This window comes from Halichoeres trimaculatus, unplaced genomic scaffold (assembly GCF_033239565.1).
Source record: "Halichoeres trimaculatus isolate MK-OKI-2021-1 unplaced genomic scaffold, fHalTri1.1 fHalTri1_scaffold_6, whole genome shotgun sequence".
In the NCBI taxonomy this organism is placed as follows: Eukaryota; Metazoa; Chordata; class Actinopteri; order Labriformes; family Labridae; genus Halichoeres; species Halichoeres trimaculatus.
The window spans coordinates 31,245,767-31,269,453 of NW_027437184.1; the positions used below are offsets into that span (position 1 = coordinate 31,245,767).

Genomic DNA, 23,687 nt, shown 5'->3' on the forward strand with positions numbered 1-23,687 from the left:
GGTCACCTTCAAGACTCCCCCAACCCCTCTTAAATTCAGCTGCTCACTTTCTACCAGTTGATAAAGCTGGAGCATCATCCCCTGATGTAGCAACCATGTCGGCGTGAATGTCCTTGGGGGTTAACCCCTTTTTCTGCAGATATTTGAAAACAGCACAGTGCCAAATTTTATACATATTCACAAAATATCTCTGGTTCTACTTTTCAAAGTCCTTCAACACCAAATCAGCATCAGTCAATCTGAAAATAATCCATGCCGTAAGTGTCAGAAAATGTTGAATTGAATGCACATCAAGTTACATCACTACGGCATAACTCCTCCCCAAACTTTTCATCCCTCCCTCGGACTGCATTTAAAAACAGACCAATCCTATAAAGTTTGCGATCCCTCTTTTGAGCCTGATGTATGGGGTTATATTTGTGCCATCAGAAACTGAATTTGAATTAAAATATTGCATTTGAAAAGCATGTGTACTGAAAATTAATGTTTAGAAAATGAATTTAGTTTTTTAATTGAATTAATTTCTTTAATTGAACTTGAATTTGTATTTTGCCCATGAAAATTCAACTCTTTTTATACTTTGATTCAACTTTTTTTTAAACTTAAAATTCAAAAACACGGAATTCAATTTCAATTCACAAAAAGCAGATTCAGTTTTAAAATTCATTTTCAATTCAAAGCAGCACGACCGTCACGTCATCTTGTGCCTCTAAGGAGACTAATTGAGCAGATTCACAGACACCCTCTACACATCCCCGTACTCTCCTGTGTTGTGTCTAGCTGTACCACTCCTCCCCTGAGCAGGACGATCGTCAGTTCAACAATGGCTGAAGACCAGCGGTTGAATAATCAAGTTTAAAATCACATAATACACATGGTTGTCTGTCCACTGTTACCCTGCGATCGACTGGTGACTGGTACCACCTCTCGCCCAGTGACAGCTGTACCCGCCCCGCAACCCTAAAAGGGACAGCCGGTATAGAAATGAATTAAATCACATACACGCCCCTCACCACCCAAGAGTTGACAATCAAAGATGGCTGCTCCCCATTCTAAACAGTTATCAAGCTCCTGTAATAATCAGTTCATTGGCACTTCTGACAAATGTTTGTAACACTAAATCAGCCGTTTCCATAGTATTGTTCAACTTATATTTGTAGAAATGCTGCCACAGTGTTATTTACGTCCCTCGTGTGGTATTTGTGAACTTAACGCAGGGCGTGCTAACAACAGCTAACTCAACAGCCCTGGTGTGTCAGCACAGTTAGCGGACGTGTAGAGGGGTCAGTGAATCTGCTTGATTAGTCTCCCCAACGGGCACAAGATGACGTAATGGTCGTGCCACTCTGAATTGAAATTGAATTTTAAACCTGAATCTGCTTTTTGTGAATTGAAATTGAATTCTGTGTTTTTGAATTTTAAATAAATAAAAAAAGTTGAATTCAAGTATAAAAAGAGTTTAATTTTCATAGGCAAAATACAAATTCAAATTCAATTTAAAAAATTAATTCAATTTAGAAAAAATCATTTTCAAAACATTAAACTTGATTACACATCATGCTTTTTCAAATTCAATATTTTAATTCAAATTCAGTTTCTGATGGCACAAATTTAACCTCATACTGATGCCTCTAATATCATGATGCAGGGATTTTTTGACTGCTTACACTGAATATTATTACAGTAACCCTGAATATCATGTATCGTATTGTTCTGTTTGCTTGCGTGTTCATTTGTTTTTACATTCTGCTGACCAAATTTTGGATTTATCCTTTACTTATAAAAAGTTAAAAAAATATATTATAGAAATTGTTTAAAAAGCCAACATGGTAGCATTTTCATATAAAATAAACACATTCTCTTGAAATTTAGCATCTGAAATCAGAGAAATCAAGATGGGTACCTTTCACATTTGAAACGATACGGTGCTCATGACCTAGCAATCGATACCAGTACTCAACAATTTTCTGTACTTTTTTGTGTTTATGTGGTAAAATATATCAATTTCTTTAATAATGAAATATAAATACATAACCTTGAAATGCTGTGTTCATGTCCAGCATGGAAAATCGCCTACTCTTCCTCTCCCTCACAGTCACAAGGATGCATTTAGGTACCTAAACATGGTACCTTTTGATTTTACATGAATCAGTACCTAGTTTGGTACCCATCCCTAAACACACACATCTCCAGATACAAGGTTATGATGTGAGGAGGATTTGTGCTTACTTTGGAATGAATCAGATTAAAGACTTGTTAGAAAGGCATGATCTAACTCCAGTTTCCTGCTTTTGACAAATGCAGCATGCCTGAGTAATGCTCTGTTAACACTGAATTATTAGATTATTTCCAGCTTTTTACTTTCTGCTGTAGTTTATCTGAATAATGAGAGCGTGAGTGACTCTGTAGTAAAGCTGAAACCATTGATGGATTCACTTATCCTGCTGCACTTGACCTGTCTGGCTGCTTGACCCACGTGCTGCTCAGAAAGAAGCATTCCTGGGGATGAAAACTGTGTCAGGGCAAACGGGTCTGACGAAAGCCTTTAGTAGAACACACGCAAGTTCCCCCTCATTCCTCCTCCTTCACCATTCATAATCACCAGTCACCAGAGGTTACAAAATAAATATTTACAGTGAGATCTTTGGCGCTGTTGAAACATTTTCTGGGATGTTTGATATGAGGACATTTTTTTCCTTTTTTCTTTTTATCAGGAAATTTTTCAAACGAAGAAGGGCTGGTGATGGTGGGAACATTTTACTCTAGTACACAGTTGCTGTTACATTAGTCATGTCATTGTGAAAGCACTTGATTCCTGTTGCACTGTTGAGAAACAGGGGCGGGGCTTGGTCACACACATGCATCAACACACGGGGAACAAACAATACGATAAATGAGGAACAATAGAGTTCACCTCAGTGAGAGCGATTTGGAAAAATACTACAACTGAGGGAAAAAAAGCATGGTTAGGAAGAAAAGGTTTGTGAAAGTTAAAAGTGATAAAGACTAATAGAGGTGCAAGACAGCTGAAGAGGTGAGAGATTACAGAGGTTATAATTTAACTCAATGAGTGTTGTAAGGATAAGAGGACTGGGGGAGGGGTTAGTAAATCAAAGTGTGAGCTGAGGATGATGGGAGGACATGCAGGGAGTCACCTGAGCAGACTGGCTCTCATCCAGCATCTCCTCAAACCTCTGGTAGTCCTCGTCATCAGGGTCAGCTCCGGACAGCCGCGCAGCCCGAGCCATGAAGTAAGGAGGGAGCTCTCCTATAGCTGTGCCTGCACCCTGCTCTCACACACACACACACACACACACACACACACACACACACACACACACACACACACACACACACACACACACACACACACACACACACACACACACACACACACACACACACACACAGTCTGTTATAGTTTTGTATTACTATGTGGGGTGAAACAAACAAAACTACATTTCCACGCGTCTATCTAAGGAGCTGCAAAACCCAAATACTGGGACAAAATTCAAACATCTAAAACACATCATCCAAGAAAACATGATTTTTATGTAAATCAGTTTATAATAATATGATATAATAATAATAATGATAGTTAAAATGAGGGCAAAAGAATGAAACAGAAATTCAGATTTGTTTTAGTATCTTTACTTTTTTCCTGTGAAAAATAAAAAGTTATGACAGAAAAAAGATTCTCAAACTGCGGGAAGGCCTAGGGTGATAGTCAATAAATCAAGTAATCATACAACAAATGACATGAACTCAATACTTTGTTGGCCTCAATAAATCGCCTGTTTGCTTCCAATCAGGCTGGGTACTAATAATAATAATAACTTTATTTCAAGGTGCCTTTAAAGACACCCAAGGACGCCGTACAAAACATAGTTTAAAAACACTTCAACAAAAGTTCGAAAAGAAAAATGGATATATAAAAGTTTAAAACAGATTTAAAAGGTAAGATAGATGACAGTCAGATTGCGGAGGCCAGGCGGAATAGATGGTTTTGAGGTGGGATTTGAAAATAGTCAATGAGTCAATGTCACAGATCCAGTGGGAGGGAGTTCCAGAGACGGGGAGCAGGGGAGCAGAGCGACTGAAGGCTCTAGACCCCAGAAATGACAAGAGGGTTCATTTTGTGCATCTCTCTCAGCACCTGGGTGCGTTTGTTCTACTAATACCCATGAGAAATAACATTTGATTGTATTTTAAAGGGTGGGCTGCATAATTATGATATATCATTTTCACATCAGTGGCTAATTTGGTCCCATAAAATACTGGAGTGATTCTATAATTAGGGGTCCATTTCATGTCCATGGGATATGCTTATAATTTTACTAAATATTCATTTAAAGCAATGACCAATTTTACAGTGGGTCATTTGGATGACATTTCACTTTCTTTTAATACAGAAAGTGAACAGGTTCCATCATTTATTTAGCTAAAAATGCAAATCATGTTTTGGAATTTGCAGTTTTTGTGTTGTCCAATACCTCAGATGTCAAGTTTGTTCTTCAAAATTAACACTAGAATAGAGAATATAATTAATACAACTTACAGTATTATTTGTTCAAAGTAATTATTTAAGTATGACAAAGGTGTTTCAAAACTATTTTAATAATTTATATGGATAAAATAATTCACTTTGTGTGTGTCCGAGAAATCTGCATCAATCGTGTTACACATTGAAAAAAACCCTATAAATCAGTAATGGTTTGCTCCAAAGTCACATGACTTAAATCAACTGAAGTCACATCCTTTTTGGTGAGAACCATGAAGAAAGTGTTACATATTTTTAATCCTCCTCATCAATACTGCATCAGAATGACTGTCTGTACATGGGGCGCATTAATTGTTCGTCAACTGTGTTACCAACATTCTTGGTGTCCTTACTGTAAATGTAAAAACAAAGAAAAACTGTGAGGAAAATGCACAGAAATATAAAGTGATTGAGGTCAGATGGTGCCATGTTCAAGGTGTGCAGTTGGCTCAGGTTTGTCCAGTCAACTGTGTTACCATGTTTTGTCAACGGTGTTACATGTGAATTTTGTGCCATAATTCTTTTAAATTTAGGCTAACCTGTGATACAAATGATGAGGGACATCTCTAGGGAGTGTAGTCTTGCATAGAAATGTTGAATAACTCTTAATTAGGGATGGGTACCAAATTAGGTACTTTTATAGGTACCGACCAAATTCTGTCAAAAGTACTGGGTACAGATTCATGTAAATGTGGACATGAACACAGCGTTACATGGTTGCATATTGAAGAATAAATATGTCAAATCTAAAAAAATATATATTTTTTATTATAAAACAAATAGGTATTTTTTACCACATAAACACAAAAAAGTACCGAAAAATTGGTACCTTTGAGTACCAGTGCCGATTGCCAGATACCTGGCATCGGTACTGTGTTGTTAAAAATGTGAAAGGCACCCATCTCTACTCTTATTTCAGTTTAATATGGCTTCATGTTGAAAAAGTAGTCACAACTTTCGTCCTTAACACGGTTGACAAAAATATGCTCCAACATTTTTTAAAAATCTAAACATGAAAGAATTCAAGCTTGCCAACTAATGAATTAAGTACATGCCAGGTGTATCATTTGCAATCAAACAGATTATTAAACAAAAAAGCACAGATTTTTCACTTTTTTGTATTCCTGAAATGTTCCCCTAATCATAGAATCACTCATTGATAATTGTGGGACAATGAATCATCCAGCAAAGTTTGTTATCAGCCCAGGCCTAGCTGTGAGAACAAGCAGAAAGAAGTATCAGCAGTGCCTATGAAGTATTTATTCACACTGTGCAGCAATGTGAGCGTTCAGATACTTGTCTCTCAGGCAGACTGAGCACACAACACTTAGAGCGTCTCCACTCCAAATGAAATCAGCTGCGTTTGGAACAATAAGTCATTTTGACTAAAATGAATGACAGTGTGATAAAAACTACAATTACTGCTGCTGCTCATCTGAGAGAAAGCATTACTTTTTATTTCTTTCCATTTTACTGACATGTATTCAAATGCCGTGGCTGCTGTTATTACTTCATACTCTTTTTTTGTTTTTTTGCCCTGTGCTGTTGTAAAATCATTCTTTTTATCTTTATAACAGTCTTATTTTCACTAAAAGCCTGTTACTGTGGTTCCAGGAGGGTTAATGTTGCAAAAATATCAATATCCACTACCCAAAGGAGCTTGCACAGCTTGACGTCTGGGATTGTGTGATCAGAATGCTTAATAGGAATAAAACGGAAAGGATTTATGAGAACGAAAATCCCAGATTATTAAACGATAATGGACACATAAAAACACAGGTCCAAGGAAGGTGAAAAACCAGATGCCACCTCCAAACAGCAGATCAACACGCCGCGCTGCAGCGTACTCTGGACGTGTGGAATGCAGCGTTTCTGGAAAATTTAAGAAGTGCGAACAAGCCCAGGAGGTCTGCAGGAAACCATGATATCGATATCTCACAGCCAAAAGGAGCTTGTAGTTATAAAACGGTCGGGCTTAATGGGGAGAAAGCGGAAGTGATTTGAGGGAAATAAATCCTCAGCTCTTCGTCGGTTCACCAAGTTCGTACCGCCAAAACGTGAGGACAAGGAGGGGGAGTAAAGGGTGAGGGAGTGAGGGTTACAGTCTTAATTAACACAATGAAAACAGCCGCCAAGAAATGCAGTGTTTTTGGAGTAACTCACTGCTCATTACTCTAATGTTTCCAGGCACAGGAGGGGAAACAGGGGCTGCACGGGGGGATGAGAGAAGATGCTCAGGATAGAGTCAGTGTGAGTTACAGTTACAGATCATTTCAGGCCCAAACACATCCCTGACATCCTACGATGCACAGCAGGGAAACGACAAGTACAATTCACCCTAGCATACACACAGTCACACACAGTCACACACACACTGGAGCACAATCTACGCTTCATTCAGTCCAGCAGAACAGCATAACTAACTAATCACCACCACATTACTTGTCTGGAGCTCCATGGCAGAGCCAGAGGATGATTAGTGGGTAGTTAGAAACCATGGCAGCGACAACAAGCCAAAACAATCATTCTCGGGCAGCAGTGCTACTCCAAAAGAAACTGGCAGACTGCATCTTTAATCTAGACACCCTGTTCTCTTGTTAACATTGCAGCCTTTGATGAAATCTGCCAGTTTTCTCTCATAATGGAGACATGCCCTAATCTCCCTGGCAGCTGCTCCATTCAGCAGCTCTGCCTCTGTTTGTAAGCGTGCATGTGGCTCTGCCTGTGTGTGTGCTCGCCTGTGTGTGTGTGTGTGTGTGTGTGTGCGCTTGTCAAGGGGGCAATGAAAAACGTCCACCTGCACAGTGGTGGTGTTTGAAGTGGAGCACTTAAGGGTGCTGCAGCGGAGGACAGAGAGGCCTCAAGAGGGAACAAACCAGGCACCAAAAAAAAAGAAAAGTGGGAAGAGAAAGGAGAGAGGAGGAGAAGAAGAGGTATTGGTGCTGGAGAGGGGAGTGTCTCCTGTGTCATAATCAGTGAATCCACACGATGAAGTCCTGGCAGGAGGAGGAGGAGGAGGAGAAGGAGGAGGAGGGGGATCACTTGGCGTGGGTGCTTTGTAACCGTGGGCACAACAGGTGTCTCCAACTGTAAAGCTGACAAGCCGAGACCGGGGTCATGCCAGGCTAGGCTTACAGGGGGGTGTGGCAGGGACTGGGTGGGGGCAAATCCAAAGGGATTGGGTGGCACACACAACCACAAACATGAAGGACTATATGACACCAGGGAGCTCAAAGAAAACTTGACACGAGTTTGATGCCAGAAAAGCTGTAACACCTCCACAGTAAATCAAAGATACTGACTTTTTAAAATCATACACACCAGCAGAATGTCATACATCAAGACGGGTCGTGTATCAAATAACTTCAATGGAGAGAGTTACAGGCTTAAACTGCTGGAGGAATGAAAATCACCCGATTATATACAGTAATTCTGTCTTTTATTGCATGTCACTAAATCTTTATCAACTTTTTTTTAGTGCTGTATCGACCCCTTGTTGCTTTTCATAATCTTTCACTTGTTGTAACTTGTTTTAACTGACAGTCTAATTATCCCTGTTGTTATAAATGGGAATGATGTTATTAGTCTGCAATTTTTCATCATTATCGTGTTTATTGTTCCTCTAAGTCCATCTGTCTCTGTCTGTGTGCCTGCCCATCTGTCAGTCTGACTCTCCTTCTCTCTCAACTCCATTGGCCTGAACTGAATTTATTTCAAATACTGGCACCAAGGTTTCTGAAACCATTGAGCCAATTATTAGAAAATATATTTGAAAATATGCAAAATCTAAAATATTTGAATAACCATTACCGTCCCTCACGCGCTGACTTGCTCTGTGCAAAATGACACCCCCTCCCATTAGACCCCTGCTGGTTTGCACTCACACTGCTTCGGCTCCAACTGAGCCCGAGCACGCTCACCTCCTCTACATATGTCATCACATCACAGTAACACAAACACATGGCTTTACGTCATCGTGTTGCGCTCTTAAGTTAAGTCAGTTGAGTCAGCCCAATGGACAACAACAGAGAAAACTCACATCTACCCAAACTCCAGGTGATTTGTGGAAACTCTCAACATCTACATTACACCAGTGGGGATGTTTTGTCACCAGGATTAGAAAAACTATAGCTACATGTCATGTCCAGGCTTCACAAGAAACTGGACCAGGCCAGAGCCCTAGTTCTTCCACTGTGCCAAGGCCAAGGTAGTGCGTCATGACTTTAGGTATGAAACATGTGAGTACATCCTTGCTCCCTTTCCTTGGCTCCTTCTCTCTTGACTTTAGTAATTGAATTTTTGTTTTGCTCAATGTTTCTGCCTCTTTTAAGAAAGATTTTTGTATAAGTTTTTATTAGTTGTTAAAGTTTTGTCCCTCTGTAGTTATATAACAGTCCTTCTAAACCTACACTATAATCTGTGAGAGGATGGGTTTTGTTTCACGTCACCAGTAGGCCTTATGCACAGTTAAAAATAAGGTGGCATGTAAACTTTCGGTTACCATGGAGTGCTACCAAATGATAATATTGAATGTTTATAGTCAAATCATCCAAAACGGTGCATTTTCGTTGTTGCTGTATGGTTAATATTAACAGCTATGTTGATGTTTTTAGTTGTGGCCTGATTTTTAACTGGCTGAAGGAAATTACATGTGATCGTACATACGTGTCCTTTCCAAGACGGGATGATTCTTTCAGCCATCTCCAAACCACTGTTGTGTGCTGTAGTATAGATATAACATGCTGAATGAACTGAAAATTAATCTCTTGTGAGGAAGTTATTTATATTCATTTACGTGTTCAGTGAGGAAAGGTGATATTCTGCTGGAAAAACAAAGTTTTATCAATGAATGCTAACCGTTTGCATAGTAATGCAATTTACAATGTACGTTAGTACCAAGCTAGCGCCAAGTGCTCTGTAGCGTTTTTGTAGATTTAGAGCTATAGAACATGTTGAATGGATTCAAAATGAGTCTCTTGTGCGAGAATATTACATTTGTTTCTATGTTCAGTGATGAAAGTTTAAATTTTGCTGAAAGATGAATTTTTATGGTTGTATGCTAACCACTAGCATATATCTTGTAGGAGAGTTATGTATCAGTGGGCTCTCAGGAAGACCTCTTGTAGCCCCGTTTTTACATTATGCTTTAATAAAAGTACAAACACATGAAGTGAGAGGTATATACACATAATTGAACTTACTTTAATATATGATTGACCTGAAGCTCATAACTTGTAAAGTAAGTCTTCTAGCTTAGGTTAGCTAGTGTTAGCAAATTACCTTCTAAACTCCAAACAAATAAAAACATGTACAGTTTAATGCCTTTATACAACTTGCTACATGGTGTTGTACGAGATACCTGGACAGATACCTACACTTTAGGCAACTCCAGCTAACACCTTATATATTTTATCCCTGCCATCATAACACTGTTTACGTCACTTTCTACTTTTCTTTAGTAACCAGAAATGCCCAAGCCACTGCACGCCAATTAATAAGCGCTCTGTGCATAGTGTTTATTACTAATAATTGAATTTTAATTTGTAATTGTGGTTTAATACAAGTTTTAGTTCCATTACTTTGCTTTTCAAAAAAAATTTGAAGTTCAAAATAACAGCAGGTAATATGCAGGGGTGTCTTGTCATGAACAATAATTTCCCAGTGGATTCAGTGGTTCTTTAAATTAGGAAATGCACAATCAGAAAAATTCCAATGGTTTGTGAAAGCTAAAATTTTGCTCTTTCAGCCAATATGTGGTTATTACTTTCATTTCGCTCAGGCATTAAATGAAGCTTGGAATTTACACAGCGTACAGAGCAGATGGATGAAAGGAGAGCACAGAAAAACTGAACCAGGTTTGTTAAAAAATGCCAAAAAGAAGATCCTGAATTCAGGACAAATGAAGCTCTCTTCATCTAGTTTTTACTCTGTATATGTTACTGCACAGGTAGCTTGACATGCACAAAGTCTTGTCTTGTCTGTACCGTGTGTAATTCAATGTTGACGATGTGAAGTAATCTTCTTAAAACAGAGTACTATGCTGTGTATGTTCCTTGTATGTGTACATGTCAAAACGGATATTTTGTGTTATTTTAGGACCGTGTACAAAGTCTTCTTTGTACTGTGTGTGTGATGATTTGAGGCTTGTATTGTGTGCTAACTTTAGTAAAACAATGTGCCATGCCTTGTTTGTCCTACACAGTATGAGTGATGTCTTTCTCCACTACTTTCAGTTCGTCTGGTGATGAGGAGCAGCCATCCTCAAGTGGCTTGTGTGCTAGGAAAGGGAGAGGCCGTGGGGATGCTGAGGTTCTGGTGATGCTCTCATCTTTTTTTTTTTTTTTTTTTTTTTTTTTTTTTTACAAAATAAGAGACAAAGACTCAAGAATCTTTTTGTACATGTTTTATTATTTTTTTCTTTTTGTTATTTATGATTGAGTACAGTGTTTCTTTCTTCACTAAGCCTTCAAAATTAAACTCCATTTATGTGTTATTTTTAATTTTATACTGTTTTAATTTCATGTAACATGCAGTAAATTGTAAAAAACTTCCAGATAGTGAATTTTTAGAAGAATTCCAAAAAAATGGGCCAAAGCTTTTACTCACAGGACGTGATTTGACTTTTTATAGTCAAAATAAGCAAACGAGGCCAGGCAGATGTTCTGAGGCTCAGTGTTAAAGGGTTAAACACAGACCAGAGTCACTGTTTTTCATCATGTGGGTGGCAGGAAGCAGGAAGATGCTGCAGCAGCTTCATTTTAATGTGCTTTGGTGTGTTCTGATGTTTATGTATTACATAAATCAAACGCAGCCTTTTGGTTCTAGTTTCGCAGTATGTGGTGTGTGTGTATGTGTGTGATAAGTTAATGAGTTACAAAGAACGAGGAAGCTTGAAGGCAACTTCCAGGTTTTGGAAATTCTGCCTGGTTCCTGTTAAGTTCTCAGCAGTGAAGAAGTAGCTCAGGATCTGTGTTTCCCCCTAACCTCATCTTCTTCCACAATGTGCTGTTCAGGGAAATAAGTATCAATGAGTGGTAAAGTTCAGATCAAGTGTCAGTGACCAAGTTCTCTTTTCTGAATGCTCAACAGTTCTGCCTCGCTTGAGACAGAACAGGAACTGACAGAAGTGATGCTGTAGGTACGAAGCAGGGTAACTGGATGTCAAAGCAGGTTGCTCTTGTTTTATAAGGTTCACTATGTTCTTATTGCAACATATTCTTATCTAAAACATTTCTACCCCTGAACCAAAGTCTGCAAATAGGACATGTTTCTCAGCAGCCACAAAGCTGGTTTGAGGTGTGAAACCACCGCTGCTGCATGAGGGAAATTCACGGTAAGCTGGGGTTTTCCGAAAAAAAAAAAAAAAAAAAGTTATCAATGAATACATTTGCTCCCACAATGAACGCAATACACGCTGTTTAAAGTTGAGGCCTGTACAGAAGAAGTGCCAGAAATATAAAAGTTATCAGTAACCCCATGTGACGGTAATTCTGGAATTCAATAGATTAACTCAGATGACATTCTAAAATTAGATCAAAAGAATTTTTGAGTGCTAATATTTTTATTTTTCATAAGTCTGATGCCAGATAAGTCATATGGCAAAAAAATGTTCAAAAGCAAGAACAACATGCTCTGTATTCTTCATTTGTGGGGGGTGGTAGGCTTACACAAGATGTCACATGTCAACATTCCTGTGATAACTGATCTATTTTGAGACAATAATTAAACATTAAATTCAGATATCAGATTGACTGTAGGAAACAAAAAGTACTGAGAGGTAAGGAGCAGGGTTTCTGTCAGTAGTGCCACCATGAGGACCCAAGAAGTACTGATGTGGTGAGCTGATTTAAGAAGATTCTCTACCCATACATAAAGTTATACTGCCAACAAAGATTGGTATTTTGCAGAGGGACAGACATTTCTAGCAGAGGAGGGTTATTCATATGTAACACTTTCTGTAGTCTCCAGCAATAACCCTGTTAGCGCAACTGATTTCACACAAACTGGACATCTAAATATGTTTCAACAGTCACAACTTCAGGTGAAAAAGTCCACCTGTTTAACTTTGTGATGCATCCACTGAGCTCTTGATGGTGGTTTCATGTCCTCTGAGCTCAAAGTAACTGTTTTACAGGAAATCACTCTGTTACTTACTAAAATATAAGGATTTGATGACTGTGACATGTTATTTGTGTCCAGATTATCAGAAAGATAAAGTTCCACATCAATACATTGTCACTCTGTTATTTTCAATAAAGAAGGCAGAGGCATGGGGTGCAAAAAAACATACATTAAAACTGAGACAAAAACTTATTTCTCAGTTTGTATAAATCTAAATTAAAATGCAAACATTCATTTTTTATTGCATTCATTCTGTTTACACCCCCCCCCAGATAATGGGGCTGTATCAGTCAGTGTTGCCACAGTTATTCTGAAAAAGTAATCCGATTACTGATTACTTCTTTTAAAAAGTAACTTAGTTACTTTACTGACTACTTGATTTTAAAGTGACTAAGTTAGATTACAAGTTACTTTCTTAGTTACAGCTGCCGACAACACCTGCATGTGACACTGCTACATGTTTTGTTCTAAAGGAACATGCAGACAGTGGTAGTTGTAAAACGTGTACTTTACAACTAAAAACAAAAATATTCATTTTATACATTTTGAATTTCAAAATACTACTAAAGAAAGCTTTTACAGTATTATTTTTGGTGCACTACAGCAATGTTTAGTTGGATTTTAGATTTAAACATTATTTTTTTTTAATGCTTTGTTTTAGTCCAGTTTGTTTTTCATCAGTTTCATTTTTTATTAAAGCTCTAGTCTGTTGATCCTGTATTTGTAAAACAAAAAGCAAAAATAAATGTTGCTGAAGTGTGGGCTCACATAACCCTCAGTACTCTGCTTGGGGCACCCCGGTCTAAAAAGTCTGGGCACGCCCCTGCTTCCCATCGTTGTAGCCTACATTATGTTGCTCTGCTGCTCAACGGATGGATTTGTGCTAAATAGAGGGTTCAGCTCTTGGAATAGAGGGAGTTACAGCAAAAGACAGGACTCACCTTTCCCCCAGGTAAAAGTCAAACAACTTCTCAAGCATTTATGGTCACAGTGTGCTGATCTCTCTCTGATTGATTCTTAAATGTTTCAAAGATCTTAAGCAAACTGCCAGCACAGACTGAACGATGAACTGTAATACTGTCATCCTTTAGCTGACAAACTCAAAACAGTGACTGTGTTTTCAGCTAGAAAACGCACATCTCTCCTCTCCTCCTCTGTTTACCTTTGTGTGCTAACTGCTGTTACACGTGAGTTGTTCACATGCTGAAAACGTGATGAACACGTGACTCCTGTCACTCCCCGAGACGCAAAGAAAAAGCATACAGATTTTTTTTACAAGAAAAATGAAAGATTACTTGTTCCTGGCAAAAGTGGTCAAATCAGAGTGAAGCGTGTTAAGCTAGGCTGTACAGCTTTGCTACAGCATCCTGTTTGCTTTGACTAAATGTTTAGATTTCCGCTGTTGAATATATGTTGATGAGCTCTGTGGACCGTCAAAACTGTGTTCTTTTTTACATCCCATTGAAATCTTTCTTTCATTGTATGGCTCTCTCTGATTGGGTGTGCGATTGATGTATCATTTGTTCCATTTTTTTTCTTTTTTACTTCCTGATAAAAGTTTTACAGGCTTGTTTTACTCTTGCTTTGGATATAAGTTTGCATTGCTCCATTCTACCTCTTGGGATTTGGTCTTCACCTGAAACACAACAGTTTTCAAAGCCCAAAGTGAGATTTCTAGTTAATGTTGTGTCAAAGGTTCAAGATCCCTGCAGACAAAACTGAGCCATGACAAACATTTATAAAACTGCCCTCTGTCTCTGTCTCTGTTCTGTGTTTCAGAAGCACTCACCCACATGCAAGCCTCCAAGCGGACTTTTGAAATGATGGTCCACAGAGAGATGCCTCCCTGGACAGCTGCTGCACCCACCAAGAGGTCCGCCCCTGCTGCCTCCACGCCCACGTGCTCAGCATCAGGGCCAGGTGCCCGAGCCTCCTGCTGGGGACAGACTATTTGGTCTGGATAGGGTGGCTCGGGGAAATCCACAGAGCCACATTCATAGGCTGCCAAGGTCACCGATGCGATGTGTGGTCCCTGAGAAACAGAGAGAGAAAGACAGAGATGGAAAGGGTAAATAAAAAGAAGTGAGAAACAGAGTGGGAGTGAGTCTACCTGTTGGAAGTTGTTCTGAGTCAGGGGAAGACCCCCTTGTTTTGATCAAGTGAGAAAGTGACAGCATGAATCAAATCCTAAATGACATTCAGACTGTTATGTCTCCTTTAGTTCAAACATCAGAAAAAGTGTTCCTCTGCTTTTTACTGTGAGCTGTAGGAGTGAACACTCCCTCTGATTTCCTTTTTAATGAGTCTAACAGACCATTGAGAAATAAAAAAAAACACAATTAGTATCAAGAGAGACCATTCTGCTGAAAGGGGGCTTGTTTACTAACCTACACAAGACGACTGAACAAATCAGTCATTCCACTAAGCGATGGATGTAGGGCTGGTGTTGATTTACAGGCACATTTTATTAAAAAAAAACGCACAAAAATATTAACTTTTCACTGGTAAACTTCATTTATTAAGCCACACACATGCACTTACAAATAAGCACACACCTTACTCTCTTGCAGCATGTGTGCCCACAGGACGGTGACAATAAGAAGTAATAATAAAGGAAAAGTAAGGAAAAGAAGTCTGTTTTCAATATGGGCTGACTTCAGACAGGATTTATTGATGTTTGACCGCTCCTGTTTTAACAACGACACATTAGCATACTTAAGAACCCTCCGTCTTTGATAAGGCCCGCTCCGGTTTAGATTTCAGCCTCTTGTTTATTTACCCGTTTCAATGAGACTTCCAGTGAGAAAGCAGAGAAATCAAAGGACGGCAGAGAGAGGCAGGTTGGATTTTGGGTGTGTTGAAAGTTCAGTGTGCCGCCAGCTTTGTGTTTTTCACTTGGCAAACCCTAAAACAAGTTATCACAATATCCACAATGACGCGGAGTATAACACCCCAAAGGCCACACACACTCTACAAAATTAAACTGCCTGAAAAAGAAACACCAGAAAGAACACTTTAAGTGATAATATCTACATTTCAACATTATGAGGTAAAAGTACCAGCACAGGTGGTTCCAATGTTCTTTCTGTGATTCCAACACTGCATCTCACAAAATAGTTCAAATAAGTCATTTAATGGTTGTATTTCACTCCAAACACCTGTATTAAAAGTCATTTTGTGTAATTTCAGGAGTAATTTAACACTTTATTAAGTCAAAATGAAAGTACGATTGCTTCACAGGGAACAGCAGAGTGTCATGCTCTCTGAGCACTTTCTCCAAACACGCAGGGGATGAGGCCTTGTATCTTGCATCACACAGGAATTTTTTTGGTTGTTTGTTTTTTCACTCTGGGGGTGGGCATTTAAAGCAAAAATATCATTAGATAGTCAATGACATAGTAATAAAACCAGGTTCTGACAAAAACAATGAAAAACTGTAATTTTCAACAGAGATAATAAACATTTAAGGTTCAATGAAGTAATAAGAAATTAGCTTTAAAGAATTTTTTTAAAAAAAGCATAAAAAGACCCTAACCCTAACCAAAATCATAAACCACATAATTATTTCTGCACCTAATCATAGAAATTAAAATCAAGAGACCTCACACCTACAAGAGATGAACTTCAGTTTTCACTGAATAAAAATAATAAAATGATAAAATAAAAAAGAATTAATTAAAAAAAAATTAATAAATGAGTAATGATACTTTTTTTTTCCTTTGACACTGTAGGAGTCTGTCATGTGGTCATGTGGTTCCTTTCAGCTGAGTATCCTTTTGGTCAATATTAAAAAAATTAAAGAGGGCCCAGGGGAAAAAAAATATTTGGTACAAAAACAAAAATAAGTGGAGAACTAATAATAAAAGTAGTAAAATAATACTGAATATTTGAAAAATAAAAAATAAAAAAATATATATATTAAAAAAAAAATTAAGAATCATAAATGAGAAAACTAATATACATATGTATATCCATAGACAGATTTTTTTTTAATAAAGTGAAAAACAGTTCCTGAAGTAATGTCTAAATCGTGATGACATTTATCACAATAACACTTGCAATATTAAAAATAAAGCATAGGATAACAATATGAGTAACAATAACAATTTGAACTCTTTAGCCTGAACCAAGGGGATGACAACCAACCTTTGCGTATCAAAATGCAACTTAGCTGTCTTTGAGTACTCTATTTTTGCCAGAGTCCTTTGATTTTATCCAGATCTAATCTGAGCAAATACCTCATTTTTCCCATGCTATAAATTCTTTACACCACTTCAACCCAGTCCTTGACCTTAGGTATCTCTGTAGTACGCCATTTTTGTGTTATGGCTTTTTTCCTGGATATTAATTTTATCATAAACATATATTTTGGTGACACACCGATCACAGTTCTCTGGCCGATCACCGATCTTCATTAGCCTGACCTGCCGATATCGATTTGGGCTGATACCGATTTTTAATCTTTATTTTTTACAACTGACAAGATATGCCTTCAATGTTCCAATCTTATTTTACTGAATATCATTGAACAATACCTGTGAAACAATAAAATCCTAAGTTTTAGGTCTCAGAGCAAAAAGCAACAATGTCTGGCTGTCAGACCTTCCCAGAGGTATATAAGATCTGTTTCATATGTAAGGATGGGACGATCACCGATTTCTGATCTCTGATCACTGATCCCCCAAAATTAAGGAAATCAGCACTGATCGATCGGTGCATGTATTATATATTTCTTCACAAATTCTGTAATTTCCACTGTGATTTTGTGATGAAAGTGGAAGTGTAGCTCTCATAATGGTCTCCATACTCTTCTGGATCCCAAGGCAGAATGATTTTACTAAGGAACAGTCCAAAAGACATGATAGTGATTGGCTCTCCCCTCTCCACCACCTTTGTATTTTTGTATTTTTGTTGTTTTTTGTTATTTCTCACAAATGTGGATTCTTGTCATTTTTCCTTTTTTGTTCAGGAGTTTTTTTTGGGTTCAATCTTGGTGGTGATGGTCACAGCATCCTTACACACAGCCACTTTCTTCCGCGCAGAGCTGCAGGTGTCAGGAAGTCTTATCTGTGCTGCATTCATGCATGCACCAAAGTTTGCTGCCTTCAAAGAGCGTCATCTTGTTGTATTAATGGCGGTTTGTCATTCCACAATGAGTCATCGCTGAGATAAAGATCTCAATCATTTCTGTGAGCTCTGTGTGTGTAAATACGTTTACAGCTGAACCGGATGCAGTAAGGAGGGACAAAGGTCAGGTTGCTTTTCCTTTGTGTTGATACACACTGAACAAAGACCTACATAGATCTGAAATAACAGATGATCAAACAAGTCAGCAAAACAAGTGTGATCCCTGCAAATAAAGGAGAGTCTGTGTGAGTGTGGCCCTGTGTCTGTTTGTTCCCCGTGTTTACACTCATGCGTATGTCGGCGTAGGAGGGGTGCTCCCATTGACGCACAGGGGGGCAGTTTGGCATTATGCAACGTAACGCAACAGTGACTTAGCAAAGCTGGGGTGGGGCCAGAACTTCCGGGGCTGCATGGGACATGGCAGGACAGGACGGGGCGTGGGAGGGCAGGACAGTGGCGTGTGAGGCAACAGGAAACAGCCATGACTTCTGAACGGTGCACTCCCTTGTATGACACAGATTAGTCTCTAAACACACAGTGCTATTAGGTAGGTGCAGTCACATTTGCATAATAATGTAGGACAACACTCCCCGGATGTGCAGAGAAAACATGACAGCACACACACACACACACACACTCAGAGGAGAAATAGGAAAGTCATGTGTGACCCAGAGGGAGAAGTCAACAAACTCCCAGCACTTTCCCAGTCCAGCTGGATTCTCCACGGACTCATGTACTCTTTAGTGTCTCTTTAGTAGCACACACTCGCACACACACTTGACGCCAACAATTCGCCCAAGCAGAAAGTTTGTGTGGCCGAGGTAGATTAAGTTCCTTCCAGCTCTGTCTCAGGTAATGTGTGTTTAGTAAACACACACAGACAGCCTGCCAACGGAGAGCGTTGTGTGACTTCAGGTACATGTTCTCCCTCTAACGCTGTGTCACTGCCTCTCACCTTACACAGAGCCCCGTCATCTCGTGCTGTTCAGGTGACTCACCCATCATCAGAGGCCCTGCCCACTACCTGTATCCACAGAGCTGCTGTCGCTGACACACACAGACTCACGCAGAGTCAGAATCACATTTCATCATTTAGTTAAGACTAGAGGATTAATTTCTGACAGGAAGATGTGAAATAAAAAGTCCAGGAAGTATTCTGTCTCTCTGAGAGTATCCTTTGTTTCACCTCACACACTGTGTTTACTTTAAATAAAGCTGTGGTAAGGGGATATGTCTGTGTGTTGAAATTACAGTTCAACCTCCCGTCTGGGTCTCCCTTTGAATTTGTGCGATGACTCTATAACAGCCACTAAAATATACATCAGCAGTGACAGAGGGACTAAAAACCTCTCTCCAGCTCCATGGGATTTACAATAGAGGCGACATTTCTGTCATTCCTGTGGGGACCTGCAGAAACCAACGCTAAGTCTCCAAAACAAGTGGGATCCCCACTTCTGGTTCTGTGTGCACCCACAGAGAATTACAAGAGACGCACACAGTTTGAATATAGTGTATGCCATAATATGAGCTATTTAAAGGAGTGTCATGAAACTGAAACTGAAAGCATTAGTTTATTTTTGTTTATAAACATAAAGTTGTATATTTTCTTTCAAGTGGAGTTATGCACTTGTTAATTTCAAAACAGCAACAAAGCACCATCCTACGGAAGCGTATTGCATTTACTTGAAGAAAAAAAAAACTCAGGTTATTCAGAGTAATTAATTCTTCGGTTTGTTTTTTGTGGTAATTAATTTTGTTTTTCTGATTAATATAATTTTTATTGGTTTGTTTTTTGTCATAATTATTTCTGGTTTTATGAGTATTTCTGTTTTCAGATTACTTTTTTCTTGTTTTTTGGAGTAAATTTTTTTCTGAAGTATTGAGATACTTAGAAATCCCGGGAATACCTCCAACCTGCTGTTTTTCATGGTATTTTTTTCCTCCTGTTTTTAGGAGTAATTTTTCTTCCTGAAGTATCGGGCTGAGAACCTCCAACCTGCAGACGACTCCCGTGGATGGAGGTTCTTGCGGGATTTTGAAGTAGCTTGATACTTCAGGAAAAAAAATTACTCCTAAAAACAGGAGGAAAAAAGTACCACGAAAAACCGCAGGTTGAGGTTCTCGAGGGATGTCTTAGTATCTCGATACTTCAGGAAAAAAATTACTCCAAAAAACAGGAAAAATGTAATCTGAAAACAGAAAAAAAAATTACTCAAAAAAACAGAAATAATTATACTAAAAAACAAACCAATATAAAAAATATTAATCAGAAAAACAAAATTCATTACCACAAGAATATTACTTATAAAAAAAGAAATAATTATAACAAAAAACAAACCAATAAAAAAATTTAATCAGAAAACAAAATTTATTACCACAAAAAACAAAACGAAGAATAAATTACTCTGAAAACCCTGAGTATCTTTTTTTTTTTCAAGTGAATGCAATACGCTTCTGTACCATCCCATTTTTTTAGCTGAAAACTTTTTCAAGTGAGGATACAGTCTTGTCAGTCATGTCTACTATCTAAGTTCTTGATAAGACATCTTGATTCTGAAAGCTTTAAAATTCCTAAATTTGTGATAAAAAATATTTACAGCTGCTACCTTCTAAATGTCAACCTCACCAAGCTTTGAAGAGGAGAGCTAACCGTGGCTAATGTTGGCTAGCAGATAAACAATCCATTTACCTGCTCCAAGCACATTTACAAGCCTAAAAGCAGCAGGTGTTGATATTTACTCATTATCATCTCTCTCTGGTAATTAATGGTACAATAAAATAAAACAAAATAAAATAAAATAAAATAATTAAACTAAACTAAATTAAACTAAACTAAAATAACTTAAATAAAATAAAATAAAATAAAATAAAATAAAATAAAATAACTAAACTAAACTAAACTAAACTAAACTAAAATAAAATAAAATAAAATAAAATAAAATAACTAAAATGAAATAAAATAAAATAAAATAACTAAAATAAAAAATTTGGAGCTCCTGGGGTCTGTTGAAAAAGTGGCTGGAAAACCCAATACGGAAGTAAAGCTGCTGTAGACAGCATCCACACAATATTTACAAAACCAAACAGACTCTAACCTTAGTGCTGCTCTCAGTGTAGGTGTGCAATCTTTTTGGAACATTTTCAGAGCTACACTTTGCTCTCAGAAAGTCATTTCTGAATTTATTCCTAGAGCTGGTCCATTTTCATACAGCACACAGCTTTCATCTTACAGTGTATTGATTTTGGCACTAAAATGAGTCATGTTCTATATTAAGTGTACATTTGCATTTTCTGTCAAGTGCACAAACCAAAGTCTTCCTAGTAAGGTCTCACTAAACTATATTTGGAGGCAGCTTGTATAAAGCTAAAGCTCTGCACATACTGCAGAAACTTAACTCTTACAGCTGACGTCTTTAGATTAATGTTTTTATCATGATGTGAAAATGCGAGAATTCAAAAAACACATTAGAGGACATAGGCCTTGATTAAAGGTATAAAATGGTACATGAAAGACAAAAAATGTGTATAAAACTTTTACAAAATCCAGGGTAAGAAATGTTTGGGTCTAAAAATGTTGTTTGCAAGTCAAAATAGTCTCAATATGAAAAGTAATTTGAAATAAATCAGATCCTGATCCTGACATAATAAATCCTGACATATTTTCCTCATATCGCCCCCTAATGGAGAACATTTACCTAGTTCAGAAGCAGAGTTTACTGACGTTAACGCAGCAGGTAACACTGCGGAAAACTAACCACTGATCACCTGGGATCGAGAGACACGTGAGGGACAGGTAAAGTTTAAAGGATATGTCTACACGAGGGAACAAAATGTTTGAGCAAATGTTTAGTGACTGATTATCACAGCAATTACTAAAAGAAAGAGTTAAATGGAACATTCACTTAATAAATGTGTCAGTAAGAGCTGCTGGCCTTAGGTCATTTTCACAAAATCCAATGTGGACCTCTTTGAAAAAGTTCAGACCCCCTAACTTACACCAAAAAAGGTGCTTTGGATGGAGTTTGTTCCAATTCCCCACATCGACCTGTCTGCAGCTGTTGGACGCTTAGCTTCTGCTCCACTTCTGTGGCTGCTTTCTCAACAAAGAGGCTGAGCTGACTGGCACCCCTGTGACTACTTTTGCCAAGTACTTCATACTCCCACTTCAAACAAACCAGGCTTTTCATTAAAGTCAAACTGCCGTCTTAAATTGTCCCTGCGAGAAAAATTCAGACCATATTTTTTTCTGAGAGAATTCAGAAAATCTAACAAGCGTAGTTTACTGATTTTAATGTTGTCCATAGTCTGCGTAATCTTTCCCTTCTTACATAACATCAATTACACCCTCATTACCATCTGTTTTTTAGTGAACTTGCTAGTTCTCCTCTTTTTATCTATTTTATTTTTTTTTTACATAGAAAAGTCACTTATCCTGTTGTCATTTATCATTTTTTTGGTTTCTCTTAACATAATCAGTTTAATTTAGCATCAATACTCTTGCTACATACTGGGACGTGTCATTTTTAGAATGGTAAGCTGTCCATTAAGGCCCCATGAGGCCATTAAGGTTGTGACATTAGACCCCGGCCAGGTGATAAGGAATCAGTGGCTGTGAGCCGAGCAGTTGGTTAAATCACATGAACGGAAGGGAGCTTCCTCTCAGCCACTGCAGGAACAAACTGTGCCTGCTGAAGGAGGATGTGAAAGCTGGTTGGCAAATAGCTGCTGCTGAGGTGAGCCAGTGGCACGCTACTTGATGACTGTTGGTGACCCTTTTTGGTCAACAACATGATCTGCAACAGCAGCACAAATATTTTCATCACAGTCTTAAACTGTTTAGTGTAGCTTGAGCTGGTCGATGAGCTTGAAAAGTCACTCTTCACCGTCACACCTACACATTCACAAAAAGAGAATAGCAGCTGAAAGGTTTCATATAGAAACATAGATAAAAACTAAGGTACTGTAAATGAGACGGAAATTAACAGTTGTGGAAAATGAACATCATACACTTAACTCTTTAACAGAAAATAATATTACAATACACTACAGAGTACTCTACGAATTAAAAGAAAAAATAAATAATTGAAATTAACTCAAGTAATAATAATAATCTTAAATAATAATTCAGGTTAAAATATGGAGCTCATTTGAGTCTTCTCTTTCTCTTTGAAACTTTTTAAAGACAGAAAATAAAAGCATTTAAAATCTTAAGTCCAGTTTGGTGGGGAAAAAAACAGTAATTTCACCACACTTAACCTCTTAATCTGTAAATGATAATTTTCCACCCTGACACAGTGACAGTTGGTAAAAGAAAAGTCCAGTTCACAGTGTGCCGTGTAGGTGTGATGACTGAATCATAACTCATGAGAGGAGGGGACTTTTCACTTTGACAGATTATTAATATCTGTTAATGATGTATGCTGAAAAAAGGTGAAGTGGTGTAGTTGGCCAGTACGAAACAAAACTGTTTTCAATTTCAAAATCGAGGTGAAGATGTATCTTAAGTATTTAAGAATGCACAGAACTCACGTTAAAGTCAATTTCTGCTCTCCTACAAGTTTTTCACAATGCCTTTTTTTGAAGCATGTCTGGAATTGAAAATAAACCCACACCAAATATTTCCACCACTTAACTAGCATCAGCTGATCTGAGCGTAGCTAACAGCTAACAAGCTAAAGCTTTAACTGGCTCTTTGTTGAAATAATGTGAAAGAAGGGTCAGTTTATCCCCCCATTTAAAAGTGAAATATATGATTGCCTTTTGAAAAGCATTGTTTATAAATTATATGAAAATGCAGTTTTTATCAGCTAACGTTTAGGCCTGTCACCATAATCAATAAATCAAATAACTGAATGAAAAATAAAAACGTCCTCGGTAAGTTTGCCAGCCTTGATAAACT

At 38.0% G+C, this 23,687-nt stretch overlaps 1 protein-coding gene across 3 annotated transcripts in view; it reads right to left on the minus strand.

The window, feature by feature from the left end:
* The window catches only part of LOC141791833 (vacuole membrane protein 1-like), an 87,065-nt gene that overhangs the window by 35,941 nt on the left and 27,437 nt on the right, over positions 1 to 23,687 (minus strand). For all 3 annotated transcript variants that reach the window (XM_074672493.1, XM_074672494.1, XM_074672495.1), the window contains 2 exons: positions 14,451 to 14,693; positions 3,156 to 3,287 (listed from right to left, as the gene is read on the minus strand). In XM_074672493.1, coding sequence (XP_074528594.1) covers positions 3,156 to 3,287; positions 14,451 to 14,693 — 375 coding nt within the window. The remainder of the gene's footprint in view (positions 1 to 3,155; positions 3,288 to 14,450; positions 14,694 to 23,687) is intronic.